The sequence below is a fragment of the Limulus polyphemus genome, unplaced genomic scaffold (assembly GCF_000517525.1).
Source record: "Limulus polyphemus unplaced genomic scaffold, Limulus_polyphemus-2.1.2 Scaffold263, whole genome shotgun sequence".
In the NCBI taxonomy this organism is placed as follows: Eukaryota; Metazoa; Arthropoda; class Merostomata; order Xiphosura; family Limulidae; genus Limulus; species Limulus polyphemus.
Window position 1 is genome coordinate 82,416 of NW_013665873.1, and position 17,843 is coordinate 100,258.

Below are 17,843 nucleotides of genomic sequence, written 5' to 3' on the forward strand. Positions count from 1 at the left end.
AAGGACTTGTATCACTGAATTTTCTCGGAAAGAATTTCTACGGAAAATTAACAAATGAACACAGAGACGTAACAGTATTCATCATGCATTCTGCCAATGATACACAATGTTGCAAACTAAGCTAGATAATGCATAGGTAACCAAGTATTAGATGAAATTATTCTGGTAAGCAAAGGAACACAATACTGCAGATTCTTATATTTTTAAACTTTTTATTTTTTCAGTTTTTTATGTAGATTTCAAGAATTTTTCCAAAATTCCCAAATCTTTCTAGACTGAGAAATTTTAAAATGAAATTCCTGAATATTTCCCAATTTTAAAAATGAGTGGGAGCTCTCTTTAAACTTTGTGTAGACATAGTTGCTTCAGCCATTCAGATAAATAATATTACAAATCTTTTTACCCAAAGATGCCATGAATAATTAACTATTGTCTTAGTTTTACTAAAAATTCCACATGGACTTTTGGAATCTGGTAAGATTAACTTCTACTTAGAAAAATTTTAAAATTAGTTGAATGGACACTTACATAACTTCTTTAATTCAGCGTTAACCTCAGACGTTGGTAGTTGGCAACGTGAAACTTAGAATACCATGACAGATGGCAATTGACAACATGAAAGATGGGGGTTGGCTTTATGATTCTTAACAATAGAAGTTTAAGACACATGCCAAACTTATTACAAAAATGAAATGCCAAATTAAAAATTGTAAAACAAAGTAGAAGAAGTGAGGAGTCAAAGTTCTCATTTGTCATACAATCAAGAGAAGTAGCACAGAGCAATAGCAGAAATTTGGATGGTGGTAGAAATACAATGTGATCTTAGTCCATGAAGAATTTTATTCTTAGTCACAAAGTACAAAAATAATAAGTTATACAATTAGATCACTACTGTGTCTGCCATATTCAAGCCAAGCTGTATTGAGTGAAAGGCTTCATCAGCACTGGATATGGCAGATATAGTGTGGTTGAAATGTTACATATTCTTTGCATTCACTCATAAGTTCTTAAAAGTATTTATCTATTATTTTTGCTTTAGAAAATAAAAACCTATTTAAACATTTAAAACATTCACATTATGAGATTTTAAATGCTGTAATTATAAACTGTTTCTTAACTGAATGGGATATGATGATAAACCTGGCCATAATGGGACATGAGAAATGTTTGAAATTACCATAACCTTAGATTCTGAATTTCAATAATTTGATTGTAATTGACAATTTTCACACAAATATCATTTTTCTGCTATAAAATACTAAAGCTAGAATAATGTCTCATGTTTTTCTCGATTTTTGATAATTTCCATAATTCAGTTGTGTTAAAGTGTTTCAAAAGAATAAGTGAGAAATATCTGGCCACAGTGGAACTAGGAAAAAAACAAACCATCTGAACGATTCTCTTGATCTAGAATAAAATATGAATGATATATCAGGCAAAAAACATGTTAAAGGTCCCTCCAGAAAGAATAAGCAAACAAAACAAAAACAAATGCCTTTAAATAACCATCAAAAGTTGAGAAAGAACACATACATAATCATAAGACAAACACCAACTCTACAACATTGTCTTGTTGATAACAAATCAAATGACAAACAAAAAAAAATAAAAACTTCAGAACAGTCAATATAGAAAGAGGGTAAAGATAAATAGTAGATAACTTTTTGTTCAACAAGCTTTGTTATATTTACATAAATTATCTGAATTTGGATGTACTGATTTTGGGTGAAAAAACAACAATATATATATTTTTAAATATTCACCAGTTTATACACACTTGCATTCAGATTCTGCAACTTGGACACGTCTGATTAAATCATCTACATAGTGAAACATTTCTTCTTTAGCCAAAGCCTCCTTTTTTCCAACTTCATCCAAGTAGTCCTCTACAGTTTTAAGCTTTCTAATCATAAGCAAGAAACAACTACAAATCACAAGAAGCTAGGAAAAAACTCAAATGATTCCAAAATAAAGCTTTATCTTTAGTAAAATGTAATATATACAGAATGAAAGAAAGTTATTATTTTCCTATACTGAAGATATATTTCCAATAGCTTATTACCTTCTCTCACATGTATAACATTTTTACACATGCCACAAGCCTTGAACTCCTACGTACCCCAAAATCAACATGGTTCAACTCCATCTTGCATGTAAATCATCATGCACCAATCCTTCACCAACAAGAGTGCAACACACCCTCTTGACGCGTGTGACTCCCTCTATTTGATTCTACCAAATTATCACTTTGAGATTAGGCAGAAAAGGAAACACCAATTTAAAGTTGGGAGGAAGGGTGGGAAGTATGAGTAGAGGTAAGTATCGTTTAGAAATATATTTTCAGTATAGCAAAATAATAACTTCCGATATGGTACATTACCTCTTCTCACATGTGCAACCACAATCCCACATTGAATAGGCAGAGGACTGGTGTGAGGGATAGAAAGAAGTATCCTTCAAAAGCATCTGAAGAATACCACTGAAGTGTGATCTGCACTGGGAGAGGAACACACATGGGAGACCACACCACTTCTGTACCAGGTATAGTCTGCACCCAGTGTGGAAAGAGGTGTCACATACCCAGGCAGGAAATGGGAGGAGCACAACCAAAAAGGGGAGAAAACCGAGTGGTTTGGAATCCATACCACAGTATACTGGAATCTCAATCCTGCATAAGAAAGACCATCTACAGAGAGAAATGTGGGATAAACTAAAAATGGATGTCTCCAAGGTGTAGATTGGCTATGGTGCAATGGATCATATACAGCTGGTCAGCTTCAGTCCAAAATCAAGCAATATTGGGAATAGAATCTCCAACCCATGGTAGGAGGAGGATCCAGACCGTCTTCACCTCAAGCTAAATAGAAGTATATATTGTGTAAACCAATCTATGAAACGGGCACATGTGTACAAATCCACAACTAACCATACATCCAGTAACCTGACATATGAATGATGGTAGGAGATGTGTTAATATTGCAGGTTACATCAAATTCAAGTTGAATCAGACTGACACCCTCTGTGGTGAAGCACGAAAGGGAGAACCATCACCCCAATCACTATCATCCTCCAGGTAGGACTGTACAGAAGGTAAACCACAATGCCACCTTACAGGTCCCAAGGCATGGAAGTGGACTGCCTCTAGAAATAAATAAAAACTGCACCCTCTGGACAAAACTGCACAGAAGATGGGTACAACATCAACCTCCAGGTCCCACCATGCTGAGGTGGAGATCATTAGGGTAATTGAGAAAGGAAGAGGAAACGCAACCAACGTGTGAGAATTTATGTTGATTGGTCCAAATTAAAAATTTGATTATGATCCCTCATCCTACCATCACTTGGATGTCAATTCCCATTGAGTGGGGCGTGAACTACAATGTGACAGATGTATTCTCAAGCAACATTATCCCCAGATAGGACCACACAGAAGATGGAGCACAATGCCACCCTCCAGGTCTCACTGCATGGAAGTGAATCACACTTAGAAATTATAAGCAACCTTATCCTCTGGATAGAACCACACAGAAGCTGGATGTAACATCAGCCTCCGGTACCCACTGTATGGAAGTGGAGTGCATGAATGGAGGATTAAATACCATCTACACCAACAGAACACCACCACCACTCTACTCTCAATTGAATGAAAGCAATTACATTCAAGAGGACTCCTCCATGGTCCACCACCCCAGCAACTTGAAACTGGAATGTGGCATGAACTCCCATACTCAACTAAAAAAACAAGGAGACAAAATGCAGTGGAAAGTCCAAAGGAATGCTGACACTACAATGAGTGGTCATGAAAACCCCCTATTTTGAAAATCAAACAACCCTTGATTTATTCAATCCAAGGGATGGCAGGAATTGGCAGTTATCCTCTTCTGTTTTACCCATGTAAGTCCACAGGTGAGTACAGTCCAGAACGGACATATTATGAAGCAAAGGAGAGCAGTAAGGGTAAGACCAAGGCAGGAAAACTGTATGTGGGATAAACATATAGGATTTTCAGGGTCAGTCCCCTATATAGGCAAAAGTGACTCCAACTGTTGGGAGTCGAAAAAAGGTTGATCAGTCTGATGATAAGGCGATGTCCTTGAAGGGGAAAGCATGTTAGCACCTACTTTCAATTGAGAAATGAAATGCTTAGCATGAGCCCTGGTGTCGGAAGAAGGAGAGGAAACAAAACACTCTGAGGAAGAGATGTCATGTAATAAGGAAGGAACAGGATCATAAGAAATTGGGGAAATGGATAAAACAGAACACACCTGAGAAATCATATCTAAAAAAACTAATTTATGCCTAGCAGATTCTGCAGGAGAGGCTTTGGAAGGCATGGCATATTGGGTGGAGGAAAAAGGCTGTCAAAATCCTCCTCGTTATGAACAGGTTTGATGAAGACAAGTAATATCAGGAGAAGGTCGACTCATATAATGATTAATCTCCAAGCAAATTATAACCAAAAATTCCTCAGTGGAGGTCCCCTGACCTGAAGCTTGTGTAAGTGTACTGGATGTAGGTGGAAGAAAATCCCAAATGGTGACATGAAGTTCAGAATTCATCATAAATGGTGAAGAATTTAAAATATAAGAAAAAGTAAAGGTAAGTTATCGTATCAAAAGTACAGAAAACAAACTACAGCAAAATAATTAAATGAAATCACTATTGAAAAGAGCACAATTGAAAAATGTATGCACTAGTTCACTGCCCAACAAGAACTGATAATTTGGTAGAATCAAATAGAGGGAGTCACATGCATCTAGTGAGTGTGTCACACTCCTACTGATAGTTTGTTTGTTTTTTGAATTTCGCGCACAGCTACACGAGGGCTATCTGCGCTAGCCGTCCCTAATTTAGCAGTGTAAGACTAGAGGGAAGGCAGCTAGTCATCACCACCCACCGCCAACTCTTGGGCTACTCTTTTACCAACGAATAGTGGGATTGACCGTCACATTATAATGCCCCCACTGCTGAAAGGGCGAGCATGTTTGGTGTGACAAGGATCGAACCCGCAACCCTCAGATTGCAAGTCGAGCGCCTTATCCACCTGGCCATGCTGGGCCACCCTACTGATAGTTTTCACATGATGATTTATGTTGATCATGGGCTATGTGGGGTTTACATATAGAGGGCAGCACTGAATGTGAGTGGAGGTAATGTACCGTATCAGAAACCTTCTGATTTAAGAATTACAAAATTAATTATTTTAGGAAATCTTTTGACTTTATACTTTGTTAATCTTGAGAAAAGAATCAAATTCAATAAAAAAAAGTTTGATATCATATATGTAGCTAGCCTTAAATAGTAAAAAAAAAGTATTTTAAATTTAATTTTCAAGAAATAATTAAATCGTTATAAACTTTTATTGCTCCTATTGTATCAAAATGATTCTCTTTTTATATTTCAATCATACAGTTTTATAAGCAAACAAACAGATTTTGCACTTGGTTGATGCATGTACATATAAAATTTTTAAATCTGATATTCTTTATTTTAAAAATAACTATGAATTAATGGTCACATGCATTTCAATTTATTCAGGTTTCATAAAGACTTTACAAAAATAACTGCAAGGCTTTTATTTTTTCTTCAGGATCCATACTCAAGAATTGTAAAATCCTATCACATGGGATTAACTTTACTTTTTCTTGGCATTTTTGTTCAGTAAACATTCCCTTGAGCAGAAGCTGCAAGAGTGTTGGATTTTATACACAAAGCTGATTCCAATAATCAATAATTTTATTTGTTCATTTAATTCTTTCTAATTAAACTGATTACTTTGTGGAAGACTTTTGTTAATTGAAAATTAAATTTCATGATTTTTTCAAGATCGTTACTGACATTTTGCAAGGATTTTCTAATATTGAAATTTTCACAGCTCATTATCAATGATTTTCCAGGAACCCAAATTCTTGTTGTCATTTTTCAAGCTGACAGTGGTTTATACCTGTATGTACCTAATACTTAACAATTTTAGAAGAATTTCTATCACTGATAAATTAAAGTTCCATGTTGGTTTCACTTTCTTGATTGTTAGTCTCTTTTCTTCTTACAGCTTGCATTTTGTTGGAACGACATAAAACAAAGTAAAGTTTATTTCTATGAAATATCTTAACTTTCCTGTGACTTTTAACTGTTTGTTTGTTTGTTTGTAATTAAGCACAAAGCTACACAATGAGCTATCTGTGTTCTGCCCACCACGGGTATCGAAACCCGGATTCTAGCACTGTAAGTCTGAATACATACCTCTGTGTCACTGGGGGGCGACTTTTAACTGAAGATGGCTCCAGTTAGCACTGAAAGCTTGTGATTATGAATTATGTAAGAGGATATCTTGTTGTGTTAAATGTAATTGAAGGGAAGGTTTTATAACTTTATTTAATGATTGTATATTGCCCTTAAAAATAATGATGTTAAAATGTTCTAAGCAAAACAATTGATTTAATTATTAAAATATTTAAACAACGTCCTTGCATTTTTGCAGTTGCAGAAAAAAAACAACTCAAATTTCTTTTTTTTTAGGTTACAGATATTAATAGTTCTGAAAGTCATTTAGAAATAAGAACATATCATAAACCAGTGTATACAGAATTGGAGTGTAATTTTGAAAAATTTTATACCTGTTAAATATATGGATAATTTGATAAATATTTTATAGAACTTATGATATTGCGGTAACTATCATTATTTTCATATTTCATTACTTGAAAACATTTTTTTTTTGTATGGAGTGTACACTCTTTGTAGAGTGAGTTATATACCCAAACTATCATTCTATGTCAGTATTCCACTTATATGTAAAGACAGTTGTGTTGAGAAACAAGATAAAAAATATTTTGAAATCATATATCCACAAATTTAAGTATGTATTGCCTTAAAATCAGTACTAAGAATTAAGAGCTTCTTCAGAGAAAAGGACAGAATTAATAAACTTCAACATTCCTAATGTTGTTTATAGATACATTTGTTACTGATGTGGATGAAATTATGCAGGGTCAGCCACAACATTTAGAAACAGTGTATAAAATAGTCTAGTGATAGTGATTCTTCAAATACCTAGATCATGAATATGAACTTTGTTATAACATTTAGTTCAGCAATAAACAAGATGTAATACCAAATAAGACTAGAAATCAAGAAACATAAACAATCTCTATCAAAACAAACCATGTTTTAACAATACATTGTTTTAACTTAAAAAGTCAGTGAAATTCTTGGAATTTATTATAAAAATAAAATAAAAAAAGAAATGATTAAAAGCAATGTAAAATAATGTATGAGGACAATGCTTCCACCAAACAAACTAAATCTTGATGATAATTGTCAGGTTAAAATGTTGATCACAATTTTTATTTTATTTTTCTCTTACAGCCATATAAACTATTCCTTTGTGTTTTCAGATGTTATATTGTTATAACTGCAATTGTTTGACAACATAAGCATTATCGTATTTTATAAAATAATACATTGTAATACCCAAAATATTACATACAATACAATGTCATAGTTCTAACTAGATTCAAAACAGTGTAACTATAGAATTGGGTAAGTGCTTAACAAGTTTGCTTTACCTCATTTTTTGTATATTGACTTAATGTTTTAAAGCTGTAGCAGTTCAAAACAAAGAAATAATGCATAACAATATCAAAGTTTGCTTAGTTTTGATATTCATATGAACTTAAATGTGTATTTTAAACCAATAAGGTAATACAAATACAATATATAATTCAGATGTTAAGTTTGTGCTTAAACACCTTGGGAAGATATGAAATACACTGGTTGTTGCTAAGCTGCTTCTCATCATTTACTCTCCAAAGTATAAACTTGGAAAATGCATATTTACTTTAAAGAAAGAATGAATCATTGTTGTTTGTTTTTCTTTCATGTGGAACTCCTTCAACCTGTTTAACACCTTCACTGCATCATTTCTTTTGTGTAACAGTTTCTTTGTAATGTGGTTATAATGTATTTTGCTTATGATTTGTTAGTAGAATCCTTTATTTTGTGATGTCATACTTGTTCATCTTTTATTAGCACTCAAAAATGTCTTTTATATGATTTTTAGGCCTACCGCTGTCAGTTACATAACTTATTCATATTAATATATGTACACTCTACAGGCATTTAGCATTCAAAACTTATTTGCGATAAATCTTGAGGCTCCAACATTCACTGCTTTGATTCTTCTGGGATGACAGGCAAAGGAAACTCTGCTACAAGATTTTGTTTTTTCATGCTTATCATTGGTAAGCAATGATACACAACTACAAAAGTAAATCAGTTAATGTCAGAGAAGCCCCAAGATCTATCCTAAAATGTTTGTGAAAGCACGTTATCCTGCTGACGATATGCAGTAGTCACAAGAATGTTGTCATGTGATCTATACAACATATAACCACTAGTAAACTTGGAGATTCCCCTGGGATGTATTATATGCATAGCCATAGTAACTACATCCCTGTTAGAAATATATGGAAAGCAGCTTAGTATACAGTCCAAATTCTACAACATAAAATACAAACAGATGTCATATCAAAGGTCCTATGTCATAATGCAGTAAAATTGATAAATGGATTCAGTGAGCTCAAAGCTGAGGAAAATAATCTCCTTTGAAGCGTAATGGGAAAAGTCGAGTCTCTCTCACAATTTCATGCATTTTTGGGCCAGTTGCTATTACATAGGTGAGAATCAAATAAATTGTTTCAGAAGGTTTGAATCTACAAATGCCATGGGAGTTTGGAATTTTGTATCACCAAGAAAAAAATTGTATTCCCTTTCAAACTTCTCAAAGTTTTTACTACTTTCAAGTTTCAAATAAATAATAAAACATTAAAACAGACATCTTTTGTTTTATTATTGTGTGTCTAAAAAACTTGTCACAACCAGAGTTATTTAACTATACTAATGGCAGTGAAAGAGTTAACAGTTCAAATTAAAGCTGAAAGCACAGTCTCTAAGTATATGAAGTGGCCCATGGCAACCCTTCCTGCAGTAAAGATAATTATCATATATTTCTTGCAATTTGACAAATGTGAATATTTACATCATCAAGTGTTGGTTAAGTGTTAAACTGATTCAGTGATCATACAAATACTGTGAACCATGAACAAAAGGGTTTTTGTGTTACTTGTAGCTTTATATTTCTTTATTGGAAGTTGCATTGGTCTACCTTGTATATATTTAATATTGACATGATGGTTTACTTTCTATATTTTAAATTTGAAAGTATAACTGCACTTTATGTAAAGTAAAGCACTTTCTATAAAAAAATTTATAAAAAAGTACTAAAATTAAATATGATTAGGGTTTTCATGTCACTGAATCTGCTAATGTAATCCATAATACATTTCAAAATGATGTACCACAGATTAGTTAAGTCAGAATTCATTAGCTGAAATTGTTAGTTTGATGCTCTGCTCTAGAATGTGACATGATATAAATGGGTCCAAAGGGTTAAGTAATGTTTTATTACAAGCCTAGTACCTGCTTTGTTCTTCAATTAAATAACTCTTCTTTTGCAAATCTTTCTGGTGCCTCTCAATCTGTTGTTTTAACATTTGGTTTTCTTTCCTCAAGTCTTCAAGGTCTTTTGATAAATTCTGCTTATCTAAGATTTGTTGTTGAATAACATTCTGCATCTAGAACAACAAGAAACTCTAGTTATCAACTTCTGTCATAAGTTATTAACTTTAAAATTTGATATCATCTTGTATTTTAATCTTAATACATTTTTATAAGTTCATAAAATTTTAAAGGGACAAAAAGGAGCTTATTAGCCCATCAAGGATGTCCCTTCCAGCTCCCAACTATAACCACCATTTACTACTCATGTAATCATCCAATCTTTTCTTGAACTTAAATTTTCTGCCTCCACCACCCTTGAAGATAACTCATTCCAAAAGCCAACCACCCTGTTTCAAAAGTAATACTGTCTAAACTGCAGACAACTCCTAAGCTGCCAAAATTTGAATTTATGCCCCTTGTTCTATTGTTTTTGCTGCTTAACACAAAAAAGTTTGATGGATCTATATTATGAATACCCTTAATAATCTTAAACACCTCAATCAAATTCCCTCTGACTCTTCTCCTCTGCAGAGAAAACAAGTTTAGATATTTTAATCTCTCCTTATAGGACAATCTCACCATCCCAGGTATCATCCTAGTGGCTCTTCTTTGAATTTTCTCAAACAATTCAATGTCCTTCTTGAGGTAGGGAGCCTAAAACTGTACACGGTACTCTAAATGAGGCCTTACGAGTGATATATACAGTGAAACAATAATATCCCTTGTCTTGTATTCAATATTTCTATAGATGCTACCCTAAATCCTATTAGCCCTTATTTCTAATACTCCTAGCATTACAATAGTAACAACTAATCATATATTTTAAAAGATGTTCATGTTTTATGCCTGTTGTAGATGTTTTCCTGTCAATTATATTTCCTATTTTACTAATATCATAGCCCTCACCTCTGTCTAACCCTAGTTTAAATCTACCACTACAGCCAAGTTAATAGCTATTGCTAACATGCTAGCCCCTGCCTTATTTAAATGTAAGCCATCCATTCCAAAAAAGATTAACTTTCCCATTAAAAATATCCCACAATTCCAACCAGCCTATTTTCTCCTCCCTACATATTACTCTAAACCTGGCATTCACCTTTCAACATTAGCTTTTCTTTTATGCAAAAGTGGAGACACTGTATAAATGCTGCATGATTTCTTTTCTAAACAAAACAACTGTTACTGATACCTATCCTTTAAAATAAGGTGTACCCACACAATCAGATGTTGACATACAAATTTAAGTTTGAAATATTTTGTGCCTATAACCATACAAAAAAAAAGTACATTTATCTTAAACAATGGACCTCGCACGAGTCTAAAATAAATAGTCTTGATCTTTAATAAACTTGTGATTTACTGATGATGTGCCACAATTGAGAATAAACATTCATCAGGTTGTTAGGTTTATAGAGCACATCAACTATATCACTGACATTAAGATGCTAATGAAGATATAAGGTTTTAATTCAAATCTGAATCATGATGTGACCCAACATGTTAGCATTCCAATGGTATAATCAAGGTTTAACTACACTTCACCCAACATGTTAGCATTTCAATGGTATAATCAAGGTTTAACTACACTTCAAGTTCAGAATGTAACATGAGGAATGTTAGAATTGTTTTTCAGACTCACAGTCTTGCCACTACAAGATACTGGGATTGCTACTCAGTATAAACACATCTTTGATATACCTCCTAGTTACCAAATTTCCCTTCTAACTGAGGATGTAGAATTCTCTATCAGTGACTATTCCCATTTCTACAACAAGCTAACAAATCACATACATTTAGGTTGTCTAACTTGCAGCCCAGAGGTAGTTTTAACTAGCTTGCTAACCATTACATAAAAAATAAATGAAGCTAAGAATACAGCTTATTTTTGGCACCTTCAACTTTGATACTTAGTTGGGTATGTTTGTTACCTATTATTGTATTACTGTGGCAATCAATATTAATAAACTAGAATAATCCACAAAACATTTGTCAGGATGACTAATGATTGACACCTGTTCAATTTTGTACTGTAGGTAGGTCTACTCGTAAACCCTGACATACATGTAATTCCAAAATAATTTATACTAAAGATATCCAATATTTCTATAGTGACAACGAAGTTATATACACTGTTTGACATTTTACACACAATACCAAGGTCCTAGAGTTGAACAATTACAAACAGTGAAATATAGTCTTGTTTTACATTCTGCATTGTTTTGATCTTTACCACTGTCTTATGCAAACAAATATAAGTTTGAATGATGAAGGGTATTTAGTCACAAAGTTACATGCACTGAAGCAGAAGTTTTTTCTGTGTGCATTGCTTCATTTGACAATTTATTACTAAGGTCCTGTCATATGATCACAAAAAAAAACACTGTCTTATCTAACTAATGCATGACTCTGGATGAATTGGTTTCAAACTATCATATTTTACTACATACAAATGAAACAATTGGGAATTTTATAGGCTTTCTCATTATGTAACTACTGTTGAAATATGTAACTTGTAATGGAGAGAAAAACCTCGTTTTACCACTGTTTGTTTCAGCATAAAGTTACACAATGGACTATCTTTGCTCTATTTGGCATACGTAATCAAACCTTACATTTTAAAGTTGGAAGTCCACAAGTTATTACTGAGCCACAAGGGGATTGATTTTATTTTCAAATAATTTTTCCAGTATCTTTTCCACTTCACCACAACACTCAAAGTGAGACTAACACTGAGGGTTCAACATATTTTTATCTTGCATCTGGTTATTGAAATTGAGAAATGTAAATCTTCACCTGCACAACTTTACTAATTATTGAGAATTAGTTGAGAAGCAACACATTTTTTGATATAATACACACCTTTTTCTTTATTCTTGTATCAGGGTTCCAAGTAAATAAACAGAAGGTAAACTATATTTACTTACTATGACCTAATGTCTGACCAATCACAGTAACTATTTAAAATGTGTTTTTCCAGCATCCAGAATGCAGTGCACCATCAATGTGACAACAACATGCATCTCAATTGGTTTGCTGGCCACTTCTTGTATAAGTGCATTTTTGAGGTCTGAAACTGTGCAAGTTATTCCACATTACATGCTTGACTTCAGGTAGCCTGTCAACCAGAAATTTGCTGGTGTTAGTTCCAGTGAAAGTCATGTCAAATGATTCTGTTGTGAAAGTGCTCCCACAAGATGTGTTTCATCTGGTTACCAATAAGTAAAAGGGCACCATCCGGTATATAATGAAAGACAGAGAGAGAAGGGGGGGGGGGGGCTTCTCTTTTGGGTTTGACAGATCTATTGATATCTCAGGATATAAACAAAGTAGGAGGTTCAAATTTTATATCCTTACTTTTAAGTATGTATAGGTTGTGCTTTTAATTGGTTAGTAACTGTAAAAGCTTATTATTAAATTTGGAAAATTCCCATATTGAGAATTTGGAGCTCATGCATGTCATGTTACATACAAAAATGAAATTTAACAATTTCAGGCTGCCCAGCACTTTTTGGTGCCAAAAATATAGGAATATAGGAGGTTTTGGCATGTCAAATACTGCAATTGGGAAAGTTAGGTAAATAATCCATGGTTTGTGTGCATATTCTGGGCATATATACGTACAAATAACAAAAGCAACAGTATGTTTAACATAAATAAAACAAAATGGCTTCTAACACCCTTTACAGCCATCACATCCTAGCTTTTTATTACAAAATCAGATGGGTCTAAACAATTTTACAGTATAAAAATGATTTGCACATTTATAATTTGATGAAACATAAATTTTCAACCTTTTTTCTCCAAGTTCAACAGTAGATGCATTTGGTTTAACAGTAAACATAACTTCTGTCTGCTTATTATTAATTATGCTTTTATGGTCTTTAGTATTTGTGTGCTGAAGTTATGAGGCCTTTCCAGCATTATCCACACTCAACTGGCAGCAGCAGAGGCTAATGTATGCTGTATAATGGTTGTTGCTGGGCTTTTACCAATCACCAATTTTGCTTTTGTTGGCATCCAATGCTTCCAACCACTGGATTTCGAAAGTAGTCTTCCTACTTGCCATTTTGGTCTACTGATCTACTACAATTTATGAAACAAATAGAATTCACTATACATTCTGAAAATGAAAAGCAAGATTAATATTCACACATATATATCATACTGAATATTCTTTCAGTCTGGAATATGTTCCACAAAGAAAACAATTCTATACCCACTTCATTATATTTGATTTGATAAATATGTTGCTGAAACAGTTAATGAGTTAAATAAATTTACTCATCACTGTAGAAAATCAGTTTGTTAAATACATGTAGTGGCTGTAGAAATAACTTCTAATTTGTGAATAATGTAATGATTACTCATGCATCTCTGGTATCTACATCTTGCTTATAACTAATATATCAGACAATTTGATATAAAATATTTTCATGTATTAGCATATACATATGCATATTCTGCTTTTGAGAGGCTCTTTTAATTAAAACAGAGCAAGACCTGCAATCTTGTTAAGAGTCTACTTTTGCAAAAAAAAAAGAATGAAAAAATCAACATCAGTGAATTAACCACATTAATGTTTAGTTCTGAAGAAGAAGAATATCAATGTTCAGTTCTGAAGAATAAATAAAATGAGCCACTTCCTAAAATGAAATATTATTGTAAAATTCTGAATTAACTTTGAACTTTCTTGGGAGGGTTAACCAGGTACTCATGCAAAAAGACAGGTGAAAGTTTACATTTGGCCTGCTGCACAGCTCTTGATTGAGCACTGATAATGAGGAGTTTTCACTTATTTTAATCAGTAAAGAATCTTAAATTTCTCAGGTTTTGGGTCAACAAATTGTCCCCACATCTCAGACATCATAGTATCAAACTTCATCATTCTAACACTGTCAAAAAAAGTATTTTTGTTGCATATTTTTGAACATATTAGAGATGAATTTTGATTGAACAAAGAAAAGATATGGTCAGCTTTCAGAAGCCATAAATGGGCTAACTGGCATTCGCACTGGTACTAATGTCAGCTTCTGGCCAAGAATAAACATTCTAATTAAGATTAAATTAAAGTTAAATTTCTGAATTAAATTTTAATGCTAACATTCTGAATAAAATTTCAATAGGGATCTATAGATCTATATCTTGGTACATGATCAGTCTGTGGACTGTGATGTCATCATAATAGACATTGTTTCCTATTGCCTTTGTTTTTATTTTGTATCAGACTGTGGAACCTCTTCAGAAGTTGGATTTTGTGTCAATTCCAAACTGATCACATGATTCTGATCACCACTACTTCAATCGATATTTTTCCAGGGACCAGCAATGTGTGTGTTATCTTGCCGTGCATGTTTTTTAAATTGATGCAATGGAGACTATGGCAATGCGAGTATCTTGATTGCAACCTGCAACAATAGAATCAAAATTTTCTTTAAAAATGACATGCTACATATACAAGCTCTTCTTGTTTGACTCCTGGCACGGAACATGCTACTACATTTACAGTTTCAGCAAAATACTTGTCATTTCTGCCTTTTAAACAATGGAATATCTTCGGAAATCATGTGAAATTGTATATACGTGCAAATAAAGTTCAGGACACGTGGTTTCATTTACTAGACCCAGTTGAGGCTAAAAAACAATGCCTACATCTGTCTTTGCATGAATGTAAATGAAAAATCTGAACATGGTTTTGTGGATAAATATATTCATTTAATTATTTGTTATAGTCTGAATCTAAGCTGGTATAAATTTTGATACAATGCTTAATTTACATATTTACCTAAAAAAAGTAAGAACATAAAGACAGCCAAATCCATAAATACAGCATACTCAGGTCAGAAAATTTTGTGAATGGATCATAATCAGTTGAAGCCAAGCTGGCCAATCTCTAACACTACTTTTGCTTTTAGCAAAAGTAGTTTTTGTTTCAAAAATTAACAGACCTATATATTTTAATGAATTAGCATTTCATGACGTACATAGACTATCATGATATTTATAGATATAAACAACCAAGTTATGCACTGATGCATATTGATTATATATATGCTCAGATTGGTGTTACACACTAGCAAGTCTATGTGCATTCTGTTCTGCATGTTACCTGCCACTGTATGTATACCTGTTTTTTCAATGCTATGCAATATTTGCTATATAATGAATATGATCTTGAACCTTTGATATGCTATCTTCTGTTATATCTTAGATGCTTACATTCATGTCATTTGTAGAAGCATTCTTCAGAGCATATATCTTGCAATTTTATAGGAACATATATAAGCAAAATATAGGAATTTAAGCCAATTTTCCAATTTATACGAATCTGAGCCAAAATATAGGAGATTATAGGAAATATAGGAATCACTGGAAAGCCTGCAATTTTTCAAACACTTTATTTAGAGATTAAGAAGTTACAACTTATATGCTATAAAAATTTAAATTATAAGCTACATTTTCCTGCTATTTTTGTCGACAAACATTGATAATAAAAGTTTAAATTTTGAATGTAACACTGTAAGAAGCTCTGACATATGCAAGAGTCAGGTCTAGGTGAGAAAAAAGGTGGTTGAATGAGCCACATTGTGACCAAAAAGCCATATTTATACTCATGGGAAATATGAAAAACTAAAAACGCAGAGGTATCCCTCGTGGCAACTTTTTACACTTGTGGTATTTGCATTCTCATGATATTGATATCCTTAACACTCCTATGTAAGTTCACTTTCCTATACCATACTATTAGTGAGACATGATGTGATGAACTGCAAAACTTCCTTTACAATTACTATATGGGTATCTGTTTTTATTATGATTCTGTATTTCTTTACTGTAATCGATACATTTGATGGAATACAAAGTCTGATAATGAATAGCAGAGCCACAGCAACAATTGTAAACATCTTTCATATTTAGCAAGTCTATGAAAATAACTAATTAGTGTTTAATTACTAATATAAAATACCATGAATAGTATTAGGAAATTATAAAACATTTAATTAAAAGGAGAGACAGATATATGAATAAAGCATGGAAGAAAGAGTTTGAATTTCTATTGAGGCTAGGATTTTCATTCATAATATGTACACTTTCTTTTATCAACAGTTCATGATCATTACATCCATAAAGTTAGAAATGAAAAGACTTTTAAGGAAATGGGGTGTGATGATGTTTCGTTACGAGAATATATAGGAGAGGTAGGTGGAGTTTGAAGCTTAAGACCAGTTCTGTTAGACACTCCCATGTGTTCCAAGGTGTATATTTGTAAATGGCAAGAAGTCTTGCCTATGTAGGTGGCCTTACAACTACCACATGTATATTTATATACAACCTTTGCATAAGAGTGAAGGTAAAATGTCTTTAGTTCCAAAAAACCTATTGATACAAAGTAATGACTTGAAGATAATATGGAGTTTAATCTGAAAGTAGAAAGACCCGAGTAGTTTGTAGAGTTGGATTTTAGCAATAAGGCTTTGTTTTCCAAGGTAAGGAATAAAAAGTGCTAGAGGGAATTTGGAACATGTTTGGATATTATTCAGTGGAGTTCTATTCTCAGCAAGAAAGTTAGGTTTTAAGTTTTCTAGTAAGGATGAAAGATACCCATTTTTTTCTTAACGTGTTTTGAAGGAAAGCTATTTGTTATGAATAGAGATGTAATCCAAGCAGATTGAGTAAGCCTTGTGAAGAAGAGTTAGGACTGAGTTTAGTTTGAAAGATTGTGGCAGAAAATTTTCATTGGATGTGTACAACCCAGTAAAAGTTTTCTTTCTGTAAATGAAGGTGCTAAATTCATTGTTTTGTTTTAGAACTTGAACAAAAATACAAGTCTCAATAGAAATTCAAACTCATACCCTCTTGCTTTATTTAAATAGCTCTCTCCTTTTTTTAAATTTAATACTCTATAATTTCCTAACACTATTCATCGTATTTTTATATTAGTAATTATACTAAAAATTGTTCAATTTGTTATTTTTATACACTTGCTGAAGATGGGATATGTGTAATTCCAAAACATTCATTAACCCTTTCGAGATGGGTCATGGGTGAAAGGCCATGTTATCTAGTTTGTTGAATCGCATTCAAAATTTTATTGAACTACTATTTCAGGAATTTATGACAATAAGTTTGGTATCAAATTGTAGACTATAATTCAAATTTTAGTATTATACATTATTCAATTTCTTAATTTAAAAGTAACTATTAAAAAAACACAGTTAAACATCAATATTTGTGTTTCACGTTGTATGTTGAATGCAGCACTGGTTCAAATTAAATTTTGTGAT

The 17,843-nt window shown here is 32.8% G+C and overlaps 1 protein-coding gene across 7 annotated transcripts in view; it reads right to left on the reverse strand.

Annotated features, from left to right (window-relative positions):
* Positions 1-17,843, reverse strand: part of LOC106456842 (F-box only protein 41-like) — a 66,399-nt gene that overhangs the window by 33,161 nt on the left and 15,395 nt on the right. For all 7 annotated transcript variants that reach the window (XM_022382620.1, XM_013916210.2, XM_022382618.1 and 4 more), the window contains 2 exons: positions 9,481-9,635; positions 1,778-1,903 (listed from right to left, as the gene is read on the reverse strand). In XM_022382620.1, the coding sequence (XP_022238328.1) occupies positions 1,778-1,903; positions 9,481-9,635 (281 nt within the window). The remainder of the gene's footprint in view (positions 1-1,777; positions 1,904-9,480; positions 9,636-17,843) is intronic.